At 43.5% G+C, this 20,779-nt stretch overlaps 1 protein-coding gene across 1 annotated transcript in view; it reads left to right on the plus strand.

The window, feature by feature from the left end:
- LOC126189038 (peroxidasin) overlaps positions 1-20,779 on the plus strand; it is a 245,209-nt gene that overhangs the window by 27,342 nt on the left and 197,088 nt on the right. The window contains exon 4 of the mRNA XM_049930888.1: positions 9,625-9,742. Within this exon, the coding sequence (XP_049786845.1) occupies positions 9,625-9,742 (118 nt within the window). The remainder of the gene's footprint in view (positions 1-9,624; positions 9,743-20,779) is intronic.

Here is a 20,779-nt window from a genome sequence, read left to right on the forward strand (position 1 = left end):
TGCAGTCCAGCGTAGAAAAATATCAGAAAGCACACGATCCTGCCTTCTGTGACGAGGGTGTTAGCAAGTTCGTACAACGCCACGACTTATATCTATGTTGGAGTGGTGACGATGTAGAGAGCTAGCTGGAAGTGTAACCAACTGTTGCAAGCAAAACAATTTCCATTTCGTGACCGATCTTTTCTTACTTTCCTAATAGACCTCTTATATCACAAGCCAGTAGCTCATATTGCCTCTAAGTACCTTTGCGAAAATCAAGAAGTGGGCATTCACCACTAAATATTTGTGTGAATAATATGCTTTTGACTGTAATAATAATCGTAACTAAACAGTTTGACTAGCGAACTGACTGAATGAAAATACCAATTCTAAAGCTCAATCAAACTGACTGCCGTTTATGTTTGCATACTGAATGATTGGCGACAATTGACTTAAAGAAGATTTTAGAGTTGAGTACTGATCACAAACTGATTGTCCTTTTGTGCCTGACGCATATTTAATGATGCACGTGCGAAAGATATGCCAAATGATAAAATATACGGTAGATACATGTTCAATAATAACATGAAAGACACGAAAAATAGATAATACACATTAAAGTTAATGAACTACGTTTGTTTAAGTATGAGCTGTAGGATATTAGACTGGTAAAAATTAAGAGCACTGTTGTGAAGTTGGAGTTTTCAACGTACACTTTGGTAGTCCAAGGTTGTCAAGAACTTTATGGAAGTTCTAATTTTCTGACTGAAACATTTCACAAACCAACATGTTATTCTTGGAAAGCTATCATTTTTTGGAATCAGGAAACGTAGAGCTACACGGCACTAAAACTGAATTAATGAAAGGATTAAGTTTTAAGATTCCAACGTTCTGGAAATCGGTAATTTTTAACAAAGATAACGTTTTAATTTCTCAGTTTCAGGAAAGACGAGAGGTTTTTCAGAAATATAGGAATGGGAGCTTTGAAATAAGGCATATCAACTCTAAAGCAAACATCAGTGGAATGGTTTAGTGGAGTGTGCATATTTCTGTGAAAAATGTTTTTTGTAAAATCTTTATTGGTCAAGATCACGTATAGGAAGACAGATAATTTATTTCGACCATTTCCGGTCATGTGAAAATCTGAAATATATTGAAACTGAGGATGGAAAAACTTGAATGACATTCAAAACTAATGATACTTATACAGGATTAGAACAAAATGATTGAACGGTGAGTACCAGAATACAAAGTGTTATGTCTACAAAAAGACAAATCTTTCTCAGTTGGTGTTAACAGCGCAAGGGAATGTCAGCGCAAAAGTGTATATATATATATATATATATATATATATATATATATATATATATACACTCCTGGAAATGGAAAAAAGAACACATTGACACCGGTATGTCAGACCCACCATACTTTCTCCGGACACTGCGAGAGGGCTGTACAAGCAATGATCACACGCACGGCACAGCGGACACACCAGGAACCGCGGTGTTGGCCGTCGAATGGCGCTAGCTGCGCAGCATTTGTGCACCGCCGCCGTCAGTGTCAGCCAGTTTGCCGTGGCATACGGAGCTCCATCGCAGTCTTTAACACTGGTAGCATGCCGCGACAGCGTGGACGTGAACCGTATGTGCAGTTGACGGACTTTGAGCGAGGGCGTATAGTGGCCATGCGGGAGGCCGGGTGGACGTATCGCCGAATTGCTCAACACGTGGGGCGTGAGGTCTCCACAGTACATCGATGTTGTCGCCAGTGGTCGGCGGAAGGTGCACGTGCCCGTCGACCTGGGACCGGACCGCAGCGACGCACGGATGCACGCCAAGACCGTAGGATCCTACGCAGTGCCGTAGGGGACCGCACCGCCACTTCCCAGCAAATTAGGGACACTGTTGCTCCTGGGGTATCGGCGAGGACCATTCGCAACCGTCTGCATGAAGCTTGGCTACGGTCCAGCACACCGTTAGGCCGTCTTCCGCTCACGCCCCAACATCGTGCAGCCCGCCTCCAGTGGTGTCGCGACAGGCGTGAATGGAGGGACGAATGGAGACGTGTCGTCTTCAGCGATGAGAGTCGCTTCTGCCTTGGTGCCAATGATGGTCGTATGCGTGTTTGGCGCCGTGCAGGTGAGCGCCACAATCAGGACTGCATACGACCGAGGCACACAGGGCCAACACCCGGCATCATGGTGTGGGGAGCGATCTCCTACACTGGCCGTACACCACTGGTGATCGTCGAGGGGACACTGAATAGTGCACGGTACATCCAAACCGTCATCGAACCCATCGTTCTACCATTCCTAGACCGGAAAGGGAACTTGCTGTTCCAACAGGACAATGCACGTCCGCATGTATCCCGTGCCACCCAACGTGCTCTAGAAGGTGTAAGTCAACTACCCTGGCCAGCAAGATCTCCGGATCTGTCCCCCATTGAGCATGTTTGGGACTGGATGAAGCGTCGTCTCACGCTGTCTGCACGTCCAGCACGAACGCTGGTCCAAGTGAGGCGCCAGGTGGAAATGGCATGGCAAGCCGTTCCACAGGACTACATCCAGCATCTCTACGATCGTCTCCATGGGAGAATAGCAGCCTGCATTGCTGCGAAAGGTGGATATACACTGTACTAGTGCCGACATTGTGCATGCTCTGTTGCCTGTGTCTATGTGCCTGTGGTTCTGTCAGTGTGTTCATGTGATGTATCTGACCCCAGGAATGTGTCAATAAAGTTTCCCCTTCCTGGGACAATGAATTCACGGTGTTCTTATTTCAATTTCCAGGAGTATATATATATATATATATATATATATATATATATATATATATATATATATATATATATATATATATATATATATAAGCTGTCATAAAATGACGTAAAATTATCATGTAAGCCTATATATCCCATAAGAGAAAAGGTAATAGCGTCAAAGTTTAATGAAATCCACAACATTAAAGACACACCTTCGAACTCGTGCTCGTAACATGAGCGTATAAAAACTATAGACAAGCACTGTGGTGCATGTAAAGCGAGATAGAAAATAGCCATGGTATATGAAGACAGTGCTGGTCGTAAACGGATTGACCGATGTTAAGTGCCCAGACTCATAGGTGAGGAAAGCGCCGTAAGGTAGCGGCAAAGTATATCACAATTTCGAGTTGTATAACAGGTAGGATATAGTTGTTATAAAATAAAATTAAAAACCGTTAATATTACAGTTTTTGAAATGAGATTAACTGAAATATACAAGTTGTGTAAATATAAATCTGAAGCAGCACAGGCAGAAGTTGTTGCAGATAGCGTAATGTTATAAAACTTTCCGTTAAAACGGAAGAACTTATGGTACAATTAATAACACAGATCTATAATAAAAGTATCTGAATTGCCAAGGACCTTAAATATTTTGTCTATTGTACATTATCAAAATATTTTCCTAAGGCTCTGGAAGTTTTGTATATAGTTACACTGGTTTTGCAGTCGTTTCTGTGCTACTAAATGTAGAGTCAATAGTGATACTCTGATTTCCCTACGCCAAGAAATGAACATACGTTGAATAATTATCCCCTGTTAACCTGACAAACGACTACACATTCTGGCTGAGAAGATTCCCCCAACACCTTACGGAAAGCAAACAAGCACAAGTAGCTCATTAGAACTCCCTGGAAGGCCCTCGATGGTAAATCAGGAGGCCGGCGCCTGCTCGCGGGGCGCCGCTGGAGCGCCTGGAGCGAACCGCTCTCCCGAGGTGTCGGCCACGGCCATCAATCACAGCCGGCGCGCTCGCTCCATTGACTCCGGACGGCGGATTTACCTCGCGGCGCGGCGATCAGGCGCCGCGGGCAGATTCTGTGGAAGGGAATTTCCCCCGCCGTATTGCTCCTCCGCAATCGATCACCCGCCGTCACTGTCCTCCGATGAAGGACTCGGCGCAAGAAGTGGCGCAAGTGTTCAGTAATGAAGCACGATATCGCGCCGATCCCGTAACGAGAGGACCGGTCCACGAGCAGAAGCGTGGATGGTACACTGCTGACCATTAAAATTGCAACAACTGGCATGGTTGCCAACAAGAAATTCTGCTTATTGTGCGTATGCGGTACAGTAGGGAAAATGCATGACTGAATTTGTAGTGACTTAGGTACAGGGCGAGGTCGGTAGCATCGGATTGTAGCAGACAAAATCTGTTTCTGAATTCTAGCGGTAGTGGAAGCACTTTAATTGCCCTGACAGTGTGGACTATTGAGGAATAAGACCAGTCACGCAGTTTTGAACCAAAAGAACAGTGAGTCTGGGAGTAGAAACAACTTATCTGTTTTTACTATGTCTTTCGGTGCACATTCTTAACTTAGTAGTGTTCTTTCTTCTTTGCAAGTAAGTAATTACAAGAAGATATATTGTAGGTTCTGACAATGTCTACCTGAAGTAATAACAATGGGAATGTTGAAGTTTCGCAGGAGTACGTATGGGTTCTATCAAAAGTAGCATAATTGGGTTGTACCTGTCAAAGCAGACACATAACTTTTGTGGTTTTTAAATAGAAAAATATGGAAAAATCACTGCATAAACGGGATGAAAAGAAGATGAGGGAAGCTGCAGAAAACGACAGATTTCTTCAAATGATAATCAAGGAAGCGACAGATGATAGGCTCGAAGCTTTATTTGAAAACAAAGGTGTGGCCATAAAACCTGTTTCATAAAACAACAAACTTTTTCAGAGAAATTTCAATGGCGAACAAGAAAACGATACTGAGCGATCAGCGAAACCTTCGAAGAATACTGGATTCAATGAAACATTTGTGATGGTTGGGCCCATGAGATTTGTGGCCACATCGAGCTGATCAGTCTTTAAATTGAGTGTCATAAATGTATCGCTGAAGGTTAAACTAATACTGTATTTCGATTAAGGCTGATTCTAAAACAAAATTTAACTTGTATTGTGTATGTATTGTGCACTGAACTAGGGACTTAGACACGACGGAGAGGCTTCATTCCGCCATAGACCTCAGTAGTTCACAACCCCACAACAGGCCACAGCAGTTCGCCCACCCCACCGCCGCCCCACACCGAGAACATCCCCATCCTCCCTAGAGGACTCCACCGGGAACGTCTCATACCAGACGAGTGTAACCCCAAATGTGTGCGTGGTAGAGTAATTATGGTATACGCGTACGTGGAAACAGTGTTTGAGCAGCAATCGCCGACATAGTATAACTGGGGCGGAGTAATGGAAACCAGCCCGCATACGCCGATGCAGACGGAAAACCGCCTTAAAAACCATCCACAGACTGGCCGGCACACCGGACCGCGACACTAATCCGCCGGGCGGATTCGTGCCGGGGGCCAGCACGCCCTCTCGCTTGGGAAGCAGCGCGTGAGATCGAGCGGCTAGCCGAGCGGGCTAAATTTAACTTAATAATTTCATTATGAATTTTTGTTTATTTGAGTCAGGTTAGTTCCAAGACGTGTAACTGTCACTTATTCTAGTTCAATGTTTGTAAAAATTTAGGGGACAATTAAAACTTTTCGTAACAAGTATGACTTTATAAACGATCAAAAAAAAACGTAGAAAAAAATTTAAAAACCAACGAACTTACATTTTTATGACAATTCTTTTACAATTTCATTGAGTAATGTATCACAGTATTTTTGAGTGTGAAGAATATTACGATATAACCTCCAGTAAAACTTTAATTTCGAAAAATATTACGTGTGTGGCGCAATCCGGCCTTCCCTTATGCAGGGTGAGAAATTCAGTGCACAGAGCTGACGCTCACGGGAGGGGTCCCAAGCGCCTGCTGGCAGGCTTCGCAGCTATTCTTTCACCGTCACCCTGCTGCTCGTTCGCCTGCTAGGAGGAAATCTGGAATCGGAGAGGGGATACTGGTCTGCAAGGTCGTAGGATTTCGCTATAGTTCTGTTGGTACAAGTAGACTTTTTGAATTATCATTTAAGGTAGGCGGATGCCACCGAGGTTTTTTTTTCGAACTGGTGAGTCTTTCAGGTGACCCTTTGCCGTTTTATTGTTCTTAATATATATTAACTACTTTTCACTCTGTATTCATGAAGATGCTGAGCTAGTTCTCTTTGCTGATCATGCAAGTATAGTAATCACACTCAACATGCAAAAATCAGCTGAGGAAATTCTAAAAAATGTCTTTCAGAAAATTATTAAGTGTTCCTCTGCAAATGGACTCTCAAAAAATTTTGAGAAAACACAGCTTATACAATTCTGTACAGTAAATGGTATAACACCATTGATAAATGTAGAAAATGAACAGAAGTTTGTTGCTAAGGCAGAATACTCAAAATTTCTGGATGTGTGATTGATGAGAAATTGGATTGGAAGACACACATCGATGATCTGCTGAAACGTTTATGTTCAGCTACATACGCTATTAGGATTATTGCAAATTTTGGTGATAAAGATATCAGTAAATTAGCCTACTACGTCTATTTTCATTCACTGCTTTCATAGGGCATCATATTTTCGGGCAATCCGTCATTAAGAGAGGAGGTATTCATTCCACAAAAGTGTGTAATCAGAATAATAGCTAGAGTCCATCCAACATCACTTTGTAGACATTTACTTAAGAAACTTGGGATATTCACAGTACCTGCGCAACACATATATTCACTTATGAAATTTTTCATTAATAACCTATCCTAATTCAAAAATAACAGCTAAGTGCATACCTACAACACTAGAAGAAAGGAGGATCCCTTCTGTCCTGGATTAAATCTCACTTTGGCACAGAAAGGGATGAATTATGCTGCCACAAAAATCTTTGGTAATTTGCCAAACAGTATTAAAAGTCTGACAGATAGCCAACCGACATTTAAAAGCAAATTAAACGAATTTCTGTATGACAACTCCTTCTCACTCCATGAATTCTTAGATCTGAAGTAGTAACTGTAAAAAAAAATTAATTAATTAATTAATTGTTTTGTGTAAAGAAAACTTTGTTAAGGTGAAACGTTCCACATCATTACGAAATGTAGTATTTATGATATATGGAACAAGGATTAATGAAAGTACACCTGCGTCATGGCACAGGAGGACACAAAGTAGGAGCGCTGAATAAAGCATAAGCACCATTTTCTGCATCAGATCAAGTTCAGATTACGTCGAATGGTTCTGAACATTCCCTAGCGGTTCCAACCTGTACAAAAGAGTAAAAATTGTGGTCGCGCTGTGCTGCAAATGGGTGGCATCACGTTCGATGTGGATACAGCCCCACAGTGTCCTTAGGGAAGGGCTGGAAGGCCCGTGTGTCCGCAGTGTCAACGTTTACAAGAATGTCTTCCTGATTCTCGCCGCACAGAAAACTGTCGCTTTCGACTGCTGAATGTGTGGAAATGAACGCCCCAGGGAAGAGGTGTTCTCACTGACGTCCTTTATGTCACCCCCCGCGGCCTATTCGAGCCGATTCTGAACGACGGTGTGTCCGGGATGTATCCGCCGGCCACTCGTGAGAAAACCGCGCGATTTCAACGCTGGGCGTCGCAGTTCTGGCCTCCATTGAAGAGACGTCAAAGGAAGGGTTCAAATGCGAGTAAGAGGGTGGGCGACGACTTTACCATTGCGTAACACGCCCACGGTGGGATTAGACAGAATTGTGGCGAAATGTTGTTGATCGGCATGAACTTCTGAGCTGTGGCCTCCTTTTCGCAAGTGTCGATAGCTTGTTTGAACCCTCGTCGAACCCAAGGTGACGGCGCAGCGCGCCAAGATTTTGCATGATTACAGGTGGAAGGTTACACACAACTTCGAGCCAAATTTCAAACTTAAGCGTCGCAGTAGATTTGTGTTATGGGTTTACGAAAAAGTGATTCCTTTATTCTGCAGCGCAGTGTAGGTCTCTGTGGCAGCCAGTTAATCATTTTAGTTCACTTTAGGGTTTACACTTGTTAGTAACGAGGGATGCTTTCTGCGACAGTTTCTTATCAATTGTTATTTGTTGAGACTTGAATGTGCTAGTAAGTATAATGGATCAGTAGCAAGTGGAGAAATGGTAGTGGGGACCGAGGAAAGGATGAGCAGTACTGGTTAGTGACTTGTCTTTGCTTATTTGTGGATCAATTTGTAATTTCAATTTGCAGTGATACTCGGCCGGGAGATTCAGGCGGCGCTGAAAGGGGACGTAGGAGACGTGAAGGACTGCTGGGTAATGAGGCTGAGCGTATGAAAGAGGCAGACTGGGTGTGGAGGTTGGGGAGGCACAATGCACAGGTTGCGCAGGAGAACGAAGTGGCATTCAGCGACGTAGGTCTTATACACTTGAGAATGAAATTCTGGCAACAAACTGGTCCCGTGGATCAGCAACGAAAGTCAACTACGATAGTATGTAGAAAGTGGCATGTGGAGGTACTGTACAAATTTCTTATTAGTTATCGTTTGATATAATTTTATTGTACTCGCCCTCTTTTCATAAGTCCATGTTCGACAACGACCTTTCGATGTAATACAGATCGATTGTTTAAGATAAAAAATGCTCCGTCAACTATGACATAAAATTCTTCGTAATGATAGCTGGTTCTGAATTAACGTAACAGATATTATCCGACGGTACATAAAACTGGTCGAAGATAACTGTCTCTTTCCAACTCTATCTTTATGCTTATATTTACTTCATCAATTCAAGTTTTAGTATTTCAGTTTTCTTTTACGAATTACACCCAGCTTGGAAGTTAGAAACACCTCTGATTCCCTGTTCGCGGTGCACCGCTTTCATCAGGTAATCCAGGAAAGCTGATACGAGACAACTCCTCATCTCAATTTACTTGGACGCGTTTTTGGAAAGGGGTTCTGAAAAAATTGATAGATTTCAATCTAAGCAACGTCTAAATACCTGGCTTCTTGTAACTAGTTTTATTTAAAAAACTGTTGCTAATTAAAACATCGATACAGATACATCGATATCTCTCATGCTATTTATCCAGGCAAAATCCAGTTTCAGGTTCGTAATATTTTCATCTAACGGAATCGTTTGATATACATCACAACAACATTCTGTTTCTTATTCATTTTGTAATTTTGATAGTGAGTTTTGTTTCTTTGTGTTTTAAGCCATTCCATTCATCGCGGTTCAGTCAAACTAATAATACGATTTGTATGTTTCAAGAATTGGCAGTTTGTGAGGCATGCCTAACATCATTTGGATGTAACGAATCATCTGTATAATAAGCCATAAACATAACTTAAATTTACATGAAACTTAATTTGATTCATAAGACACGGCGTGTTTGCACGTTGTCAACTCGCGTAGCAAGCAGCCGCTTTGATAGCTATTATTGTGCGTATGTCTCCAATATGGCTATTTGTTGGTTTTGGCTAGGGTGAATATGCAAATATCGATGCAGAGAGGTATTTCAGCGCATCGTACTCGTGTTATTACTTTTGTACTGATCAACAACAAACAAATACTACTGCAACTTTATCTTTAATTGTTATAAAGTCAAGATCGCCTCAAATATAAAAACTTATCCGTGGGCCGGCAACCCCGGACCGCCAACGACTGCAAGCATTTGTGGGTTGGAGAATCTGGCTTGTTACGGTTCGCTTTCTTCTAAACTAAACCATTAACTGTAGGGAGAATTCAATGACAACTTGACTTACAAAATAGCCTCCTTACTTTGCAGAGAAACCGCGCATCACGGAAGACCCACACGACGTGGAAGTGTCGTTCGGAGGGACAGTGTTTTTCACCTGCAAAGCAGAGGGCGACCCGCAGCCGGAAATCGTCTGGATGAAGGACAGGTGAGTACAGCGTCGTTCGTAGTCTCTCAAGTCTATTTTCTACAGTCCACAGTCTATTTTCTACAGTCTATTTTCTACAGTCCATTCATGCATCACTTTTCTTCAAGCGTCTTCGTTATCTATACATCTACATCTACACGACTACTCCGCAATTCACATTTAAGTACCTGGCAGAGGGTTCATCGAACCATTTTCATACTACTTCTCTACCATTCCAATCCCGAATGGTGTGTGGGAATAAGGAACTCCTAAATCTTTCAGTTCGAGCTCTGATTTCCCTTATTTTATTACGTTGATCATTTTTTCCGACCTAGATGGGTGTCTACAACATATTTTCGCATTCGGAAGAGAAAATTTGTGATTGAAATTTCGTAAACAGATCTCATTGCAAAGGGAACCGCCTTTGTTTCAGTGAATGCCACTCCAACTCGCGTATCACATAAGTGACACTCTCACCCCTATTGCGCGATAACACGAAACGAGCTGCCCTTCATTGCAATGTTTCGATGTCCTCCGTCAATCGTACCTGGTAAGGATCCCACACCGCGCAGCAATATTTCAGCAGAGGACGGACAAGTGTAATGTAGGCTGTCACTTCAGTGGGTTTCTCGCATCTTCTAAGTGTTCTGCCAACAAAGCGCAATCTTTGTTTCGCCTTCCCCACATTATTATATATGTGGTCTTTCCAATTTAAGTTGCTCGTAATTGTAATTCCTAGACATTTAATCGAATTGACAGCTCTTAGATTTGTGCGATTTATCGTATACCCCACATTTATAGGATTTCTTTTAGTAACCATGTGGATGACCTCGCACTTTTCTTTGTTTAGTGCCATTTGCCACTTTTCGCACCATCCAAAAATTCTCTCTAGATCATATTCTAATTGGAATTTATCGTCTGATGATTTTACTAGACGGTGAATTACAGCGTCATCTGCAGACAATCTAAGGGGGCTGCTCAGATTATCACCTAGATCATTTATGTAAATAAGGAACATACGAGGGCCTATGACACTATCTTGCGGAACGCCAGATATCACTTCTGTTCTACTCGATGATTTAACGTCTATCACTACCAACTGTGACCTCTATGAGAGGAAATCACGAATCCAGTCACACAACTGAGACGCTACTCCATATGCACGCAATTTGATTAACAGTCGCTTGTGAGGAACGGTATCAAACGCCTTCTGGAAATCTAGGAATATGGAATCGATCTGAGATCCCTTGTCGACGGCACTCATTACTTCATGGGAATAAAGATATTTTCTGAATCCATGTCGGTTATGTATCAATAAGTCATTTTCTTCAAGGTGATTATTAATGTTCGAGTACAGTATATGCTCGACGGTCCTGCTGCAAATTGAGGTCAGTGATATGGGTCTGTAATTCAATGGGTTACTCCTATAGACAAGGTTAATCATCTTTAAACTACACTCCTGGAAATGGAAAAAAGGACACATTGACACCGGTGTGTCAGACCCACCATACTTTCTCCGGACACTGCGAGAGGGCTGTACAAGCAATGATCACACGCACGGCACAGCGGACACACCAGGAACCGCGGTGTTGGCCGTCGAATGGCGCTAGCTGCGCAACATTTGTGCACCGCCGCCGTCAGTGTCAGCCAGTTTGCCGTGGCATACGGAGCTCCATCGCAGTCTTTAACACTGGTAGCATGCCGCGACAGCGTGGACGTGAACCGTATGTGCAGTTGACGGACTTTGAGCGAGGGCGTATAGTGGGCATGCGGGAGGCCGGGTGGACGTACCGCCGAATTGCTCAACACGTGGGGCGTGAGGTCTCCTCAGTACATCGATGTTGTCGCCAGTGGTCGGCGGAAGGTGCACGTGCCCGTCGACCTGGGACCGGACCGCAGCGACGCACGGATGCACGCCAAGACCGTAGGATCCTACGCAGTGCCGTAGGGGACCGCACCGCCACTTCCCAGCAAATTAGGGGCACTGTTGCTCCTGGGGTATCGGCGAGGACCATTCGGAACCGTCTCCATGAAGCTGGGCTACGGTCCCGCACACCGTTAGGCCGTCTTCCGCTCACGCCCCAACATCGTGCAGCCCGCCTCCAGTGGTGTCGCGACAGGCGTGAATGGAGGGACGAATGGAGACGTGTCGTCTTCAGCGATGAGAGTCGCTTCTGCCTTGGCGCCAATGATGGTCGTATGCGTGTTTGGCGCCGTGCAGGTGAGCGCCACAATCAGGACTGCATACGACCGAGGCACACAGGGCCAACACCCGGCATCATGGTGTGGGGAGCGATCTCCTACACTGGCCGTACACCACTGGTGATCGTCGAGGGGACACTGAATAGTGCACGGTACATCCAAACCGTCATCGAACCCATCGTTCTACCATTCCTAGACCGGCAAGGGAACTTGCTGTTCCAACAGGACAATGCACGTCCGCATGTATCCCGTGCCACCCAACGTGCTCTAGAAGGTGTAAGTCAACTACCCTGGCCAGCAAGATCTCCGGATCTGTCCCCCATTGAGCATGTTTGGGACTGGATGAAGCGTCGTCTCACGCGGTCTGCACGTCCAGCACGAACGCTGGTCCAACTGAGGCGCCAGGTGGAAATGGCATGGCAAGCCGTTCCACAGGACTACATCCAGCATCTCTACGATCGTCTCCATGGGAGAATAGCAGCCTGCATTGCTGCGAAAGGTGGATATACACTGTACTAGTGCCGACATTGTGCATGCTCTGTTGCCTGTGTCTATGTGCCTGTGGTTCTGTCAGTGTGATCATGTGATGTATCTGACCCCAGGAATGTGTCAATAAAGTTTCCCCTTCCTGGGACAATGAATTCACGGTGTTCTTATTTCAATTTCCAGGAGTGTATTTAGGAAACTCGTACTATGTTTAATTTGATAGCTTCAATTGAGACAACAGTAACTTAGTACAAAAATGTTCATCAATCAGTTGTATGTTATGCACTTCTCTTAAAGAGGTACTTGTGTTTCAGCGCTTTTGATAGCTTGATACAATAACTTCAGTGAGGTTGTGAAAGTCATGGGATAACGATATGCACGTGATAGTAGTACGACGGACACAAGGTATAGCAGCGCAGTGCATTGATGGAGCTGACATTTGTACTCAGGTGATTCATGTCAAAAGGTTTCCGACGTGATTATGGACGCACGGCGGAAATTAGCAAGCTTTGAACGCTGATTTGTAGCTGGAGTTAGAAGCATGGGAAATTCCATATTGGAAATTGTTAGGGTATTCAATATTTCGAGACACAGTATAAAGAGTGTACCGAGAACACCTCATCTCAGGCATTACCTCTCACCACCGACAACCAAGTGGCCGATTGCTTTCACTTAACGACTGAGAGAAGTGGAGTCTGCGTAGGGTTTTTAGTGCTAGCAGACAAGTAACACTACGTTAAATAATCCCAAAAATCAGTGTGGGACGTTCGACGATCATATCCGTTAGGGTAGTACGGCAGAATTTGTCGTTAATGGGCTGCGGCAGGAGACGACCGGCGTGATATTCTTTGGTAACAGCACGACCTCGCTTATAGCACATCTCCTTGGCTCGTGACCATATCGGTTGAGCCCTAGACGACTACCAAAGCGTGACCAGGCCAGATGAGTCCCGATTTCAGTTGGTAAGAGCTGAGTGTAGATTTCGACTGTGATGCAGACCCTCGAAGTCATGGACGCTAATTGCCAACATGGCATTGTGCGAGCTAGTAATGGCTCTATAATGGTGTGGGCTGTGTTTACATGTAATCTACTTTGTCCTGGTTACCTTCGGCTACTCGGAGATCATTTACAGCCATTCACGGAATTCATGTTCCCCAACAACGATGAAATTTTTATCGATGACAATGCACCATGTCACTGGGCCACAATTATTCACAATAGTTTTAAAGAAGATTCTGGGCAGTTCGAGTGCAATTATTTGGCGAGCCAGATCGCCCAACATGAATACCACTGAACATTTATGGGACATAATCGAGAGGTCAGTTCCTGCACAAAATCCTCTACCGGCAACCCTTTCGTAATTATGTACGGTTACAGAGGCAGCGTGGCTCAGTATATCCGCAGGGGACTTCCTACGACTTCTTGAGTCCATGCTATGTCGAATTGCTGCACTAATACGGGAAAAAGTAGGTCCGACACGATATTAGGAGATACCGCACTATTTTTGTCACGTCAGTGACTTAAAGTAGCATCATCGCCTAGCATGTCACCCGTCTGTAGGGACTTCAGGACGGAAGTTACACATATTGTGGCACGCTAAGAGTTTTGTGCAACAGAAATAGAACATGTCAGAAGTGACTACGAGTTTCCTGGTTTCATGCAGACGTACACTACTGGCCATTAAAATTGCTACACCTCGAAGATGACGTGCTACAGATGCGAAATTTAGCCGACAGAAAGATGATGCTGTGATATGCAAATGATTAGCTTCTCAGAACATTCACACAAGGTTGGCGCCGGTGGCGACACCTACAACGTGCTGACATGAGGAAAGTTTCTATCCGATTTCTCGTACACAAACAGCAGTTGACCTGCTTTGCCTGGTGAAACGTTGTTGTGATGTCTCGTGTAAGGAGGAGAAATGCGTACCATCACGTTTCCGACTTTGATAAAGGTCGGATTATAGCCTATCGCGACTGCGGTTTATCGTATCACGACATTGCTGCTCGCGTTGGTCGAGATCCAATGACTGTTAGCAGAATATAGAATCGGTGGGAGCAGGAGGGTAATACGGAACACCGTGCTGTATCCCAACGGCCTCGTATCAGTAGCAGTCGAGATGACAGGCATCTTATCCGCATGGCTGTAACGGATCGTGCAGCCTCGTCTCGATCCCTGAGTCAACAGATGGGGACGTTTGAAAGACAACAACCATCTGCACGAACAGTTCGATGTCGTTTGCAGCAGCATGGACTATCAGCTCGGAGACCATGGCTGCGGTTACCCTTGAAGCTGCATCACAGACAGGAGCGCCTGCGATGGTGTACTCAACGACGAACCTGGGTGCACGAATGGCAAAACGTCATTTTTTCGGATGAATCCAGGTTCTATTTACAGCATCATGATGGTCGCATCCGTGTTTGGCGACATCGCGGTGAACGCACATTGGAAGCGTGTATTCGTCATCGCCATACTGGCGTATCACCCGGCGTGATGGTATGGGGTGCCATTGGTTACACGTCTCGGTCACCTCTTGTTCGCATTGACGGCACTTCGAACATTGGACGTTACATTTCAGATATGTTACGACCCCTGGCTCTACCCGTCATTCGATCCCTGCGAAATGCTACATTTCAACAGGAAAATGCACGACCGCATGTCGCAGGTCCTGTACGGGCATTTATGGATACAGAAAATGTTCGACTGCTGCCCTGGCCAGTACATTCTCCAGATTTCTCACCAATTGAAAACGTCTGGTTAATGGTGCCCGAGCAACTGGCTCGTCACAATACACCAATCACTACTCTTGATGAACTGTGGTATCGTGTTGAAGCTGCATGGGCAAGTGTACCTGTACACGCCATCCAAGCTCTGTTTGACTCAATGCCCAGGCGTATCAAGGCCGTTATTATGGACAGAGGTGGTTGTTCTGGGTACTGATTTCTCAGGATCTATGCACCCAAATTGCGTGAAAATTTAATCACATGTCAGTTCTAGTATAATATATTTGTCCAATGAATACCCGTTTAACATCTGCATTTCTTCTTGGCGTAGCAATTTTAATGGCCAGCAGTGTAGTTCATTTTTGATATGAATGACAGGAGCACGACACTGTGGGAGTGAAATGGCGAGGCAACTGGAAACATACTTTAGAGCTGAAGCATGTGGCGCAGAACGATTCTCGTAGGCAGAACATCTAAACTGCACACAGATTCGCCGTGTAACTACGGCGTAATATGTGTCCAATGTAATGTGGAATCCATGCTTAGTAAATATTGCCAACAATTTCAGCAAGGTCACACACACATGGGTGGTGCTGATAGGGAAATCCAGATTTGGTATAATGCGATTTCCATTCTTTCGGCAAGCTGAAAGGATATATAGTGGGAAAATGACTGTCGAACGACGAGGACGATCATACAGCTGATCTGTAATTGCTTCGTGGCCAAGGAGCTGATTTCTATCGTCGAGGGACTGAACGATATGTAGATCTTTCCGACCGTTGTTTAAAGAGACCGGTTGACTATGTCTCGTTGAAGTGTAATGCACTGTTCAACTGCAGTTATTTTGTTTGCCATAATTATGTGTAACTTACTTTATGAAGTCTCTCGTACATGCTAGCCATGAGTTCTTCCGATAACTGTTAGTGAGCATACTGAAGTAACAGTCAGAAATGCTCAAGTTCCTGGCAGCGCCGTGAAGGCGTGGAATAATGCATGTGTCAAGAATTCTCCATGCGGGTCAGTCGTCTCTAGTGCTTCCTGCTCTTTGTTGTCTTTAAACGCCAATACGTGTCCGTGCATCTATTTGCAAGGCCTACACCACTAATCAGATTTCCTGGAACAAAGCTATGTGCGTCTTTCATGGGTTATGGCGGCTCTAGATAATCTGCTATTGCTTCTAGCAGCCTCAATTGCGCCGCAGTTGACGTTCAGAAGGAAAGAAAAATAAATAAGTACACATTTTCAATGTATGCTTAATGGAAGGTGAACGCTTCCATACCGGACGCAACCTTTATGAGGACAACTTTCTGATCGTAATTCCGGAATATCATGACGATGTTTCAAATTATTCAAATCTTCTGTGAGACCACCACAGTCACGATTAATTTAAAGAACGTCGTTTTCTACAAGCTTTAATTTGAAAAGAGTACTTTATAAAGCAAAACAAGCTAGTTTCGATTCAATGGTCACTCTCATACTGGTAAGTAGTATGAAACAGAAATTACATGCTATGCACAATTACGAATGGCTTTGCCGTCAATGTATATGACCTCGTAGCAGATGGCCATGAACGACATATACGCACCTGTTTGCAGTTCCGACAAATGTGGACGATGTTTACATATCCATTGCGCACTTGAGTAAACACTCACTCTAAATTATTTATATTTATTGGAAATATGCTTGCACAGCGGAAAACTAGTTCATCATGAGATTTTACAGTATAGAGCCCTATATGTAGCTCACTCTGCACGTGACGAAGAGGCAATCCTTAATCAAACGAGCTTAACACCACTGTCACCGCCTCACACTTGCGTTGGCAACCCCATCAGAGGAGATCATCTGCACAACAACACCTACTAGATGTACCACGCGATTAGTAGGTATAGATTTATTCACATGATTCATATGACTTACAGATCTAAGTTCAGTGCTGTTTAGGCAAGTGTACAATGGTCTCTTACCTTAAAGGTAACTAGGTTGAATGTGACTTCCTTTGGATATGTGGTACACATTTCATCTGTAGTCAAGTTCTTGCCGAACTCGAGGCAGTATGTCGTCTGTTGCTCTATCAATTGAAGCGCGGATTCTTGTTTGAACTCTGCTAGAGAAACTTATGAATCCCCACAAGAAAACCTCAAGAGATGTCAGGTCCCGTGAACGTGAAGGCCATGCAACTGGCACAACTCAACCAGTCCTTTTTTTACCTTGTCAGTCGTACTGAGGAGGTCGCAGACGTCGGTGAGGAAGTATGTCGCGGTCTTGGTCATCATCGTCCATCAGCGGGATTACTAAGATTCCCAACTTAGGCAAGTATGGTACTACATCGACTGTTTCTTCAAGAAAAAAGAAAGGGCCGTTAAATTTCTTCAATGAACAAACGCTGTTAACATTTAGACTACCACTGTTACATTCCAGAGTTTTGCGCGGACTTTCACTGCCCCAGATCCTTCAGTTGTCTATTAACTTTTGCAACTGGAAAGTAGAATCATCATAAATTACTCCATTATCAACGAAATTTTCTTCTTTACCCAATCGATGTGAGGTCTCCCCACAAAAGTCCTTACGAGCAGTTTCTTTTAGTTCTCGCACCATCGTTAATTTGTATCGTTTAACAGTCAAATGTCTTATCAACACACGCCAACTACATCAAGTGGCACGCCCAGCTCGCGAGTTGCACGGCGGTTTGATTTTATAGATTGTTAACACACTAAGCGCGTCGTCTATGCCCTGGCCTCACGGTGTATACTTTTCATTTGGATGAAGTCGGTCCGTGGAGACTGAGAGCGCACTTTACACTGAACAGCATCAATCCATGGGAACGGCAGAATCAGAGTTAAGAAGCTTCTGTTGTAATTTTAATGAATCTAATTAAAACATTTAGTTGAAAGATGGGGTTCAGTTTTGAACGTATTTAAAAAAGGTTAATCCTGTTTAGTTAATTTTGTTGCTATAATCTGCTCAAAAGTTCTTGTATTTGTCTTGCAACGTTTAGCACTACAGCTACGCACAATATCTTTCTTTCCTTCCTTTGTTTCCAAATTGGGTTTGCTTCTTGTTGTATCGACACTGACTGGAGTTCCATCACTTGTATGCCGTGTGAGCCCGTCTGCCTGCAGTTTCCGCAATATTGTGACTGACATTTTCGGCCTCGTCACGTTTGGAATACTTACAACGCATTCACAACAGCGGTGTATGCACACATATGATCAGAAAGGTGAATAACAGTTTTCCCCTTATTATATTCAGTAACAATTTTTGGTTTCCGATACAGCCATCTTTTGACTGTCACGTTTTCAATTTCCCTCAAATGTTTGGTGGAAAGAACCAAAAGTATGTTTTGTCTTTCCATTTAAGTGCCGTAATTCGTTGGCTATTCTTTAGCGACCACTTCCCTGCGTTTCAATGTGGCCTTCACAATTTCATTTGTGATTTAGTTAAAAGGGTAAAAAACAAATGCGTGTTCTTCCTTACGAGTTTGCTTGCAGAATCTACACTGAAATACCAATCACCTGTACATAATACATGGCTTTATTGAGTACTTCTTGACACAAATTTATCACAATATTTGTTGGTGTGGTATTTTATTATCAATTACTTTGCAGTGTACATTCAAAAACTGCAATAGCACCCATTATCTTAGAAAAGTTTAAATATTTTGAGAAAGTACTTGTGTCTTATTTATTTCAGACATTGTCTGAACATAATTCGTCCTCGGAATGGTATTAGTACTGCAACAGAATTTTAAAATTTGTTTAAAATTTTTGTTTGGTTCGCCGATGACGAATTGTACTTTTGAGAGACAATATAAAGCATCAACATTTGTATTGTCTGGGAAATGCAGCATTTTATATAAAATTTCGAAACGATATCTACTCATTATCTTTCGCTCGAATGTTTGACCCCGGGCCAGGTATAAATATGTGGGTGGAAGCTTCACCAATCTCCTCGATAAAATCAATCCAAAGAACTACTTTATTTTATCTTTGTTTGTTGCTACCCATTGAGTGAAACGTTGGGAAACCATTGTCGTTTAAGTAGCATACATACATACTTGTTTGTTCACTGACGTCTTCAAATACTTTATCTGGGCCAAAAATACAAAAATCTTCGACTTCGTTTTATTTTTGCATATTTTCATCACTCACGTTGTCTCCATGTGCGCTCGTAAAATACATCACGTTCGGCTGGTTCCCTCGATGATCAAACCACGTACTTTCTTCACATGTTGAACCTTCAGACGACTTCGCGATTTGGATAATGGCAATCGAATTACACACAGAAGTTTACAATGTACAAATAACGCACTCAATGAATCACTACATTCTTTTAGCGACAGCTTTGCTACTATTTGCAACAAAGCTTTTTGAGAATAATTGCTGAGAGACTAGTCCCTCCATATACTACTGTGACTTTCTCTGACTGGTCATCCCTTAGAGATTGTCTTCTTAACATACTACGCCAGTTTATATTCCAAGTAAACAACCGTCAAGTGGAGTATTTACATTTTCTTTACTAACCCAACTCGCAGCAGTTGCCTGAATGAAATTTTTACCCCACGGCAACGCCTTCGTGTTAAGTGGCAAGTATTGCACCGATGTCGGATGGGTTGCTGGGCAGCAGGCGCACCAATACGGGCCAGTGTATACTCCAGCTCCTTGGTCGTCAAACTGCTGCTAGCGGACCGCACAAGGCCTTATTAAGTATTCGTGCAGTCCTTGGTTTTGACCCGTGTTCTGTAATACAATATTCATGTAGCAACTAATAGATAAATCCAAAAAAGGTCAACTATCGTTAAGAGTTTTTAAGAGTTAGTTTTCGTGCTTAGTAAGAAATAAAGTACTAACAGTTTAAGGTGGGCCTGATTTTAAATGACTGTGGTGAATTCAATCATGAGCTAAGTAAAGCTGGTCGCTTATTTCAGAGGCAGAGGCGTTAGTAGCTAGGCCAGTGTGGCGTCAGAGGATGTATTTTATTGTTTGTCTCCTAGTACTGACAACTCAAGGAACTGTGCGACTCGTTCCGATCACATGATGTGGTATAAATTCTTACAGAGAAGTAGCATGCTTTGTTGAAAGCACACTATACAGACGGTCATCTTCAAATGTGATATACGTTTGCAGCAAGGAAAATGAACACTGGTGACATGTCTCGTACTACATAACGCATTTAAATATTAGTGCAGTTAATATTATTAATGGATCATCTGCTCACAGGTATATCACAACAACACTTGACCAAGTAATTACAGTGCCATAACCGCGGGTTCTCTGAGGGTGGCAGCAATATGAAACAGAGAAGAGTCGACACGAAGTGTTCCGAATGGTGTAGACTTTTAGTGATCAGTACTTGCGGCCGGCGCCCCTTGGAAACCTTAGCTAGTCTACTGGTGGCTCATAACGTACTTTGATATACGTTAACAATAACTAATGAGATCGCTACATATGCCGTCCGATGTGCCGCTCCCCAATGTCAGTATTGATACTTGCTCAAAAAAATTTGGCAACCACTGTCTAACGCAACAAACGTCTAGTGGTTGCCGGCAGGCGGAACTACTGCCTCAACGGAAAGCCCATCAAAATCTATTCCGCCCTCACATGTCAACAAATGTTTGCCTCACTAGCTCTACGAGGCCATCAGACGCATG

Source organism: Schistocerca cancellata, chromosome 5 (assembly GCF_023864275.1).
Source record: "Schistocerca cancellata isolate TAMUIC-IGC-003103 chromosome 5, iqSchCanc2.1, whole genome shotgun sequence".
Classification (NCBI taxonomy): Eukaryota; Metazoa; Arthropoda; class Insecta; order Orthoptera; family Acrididae; genus Schistocerca; species Schistocerca cancellata.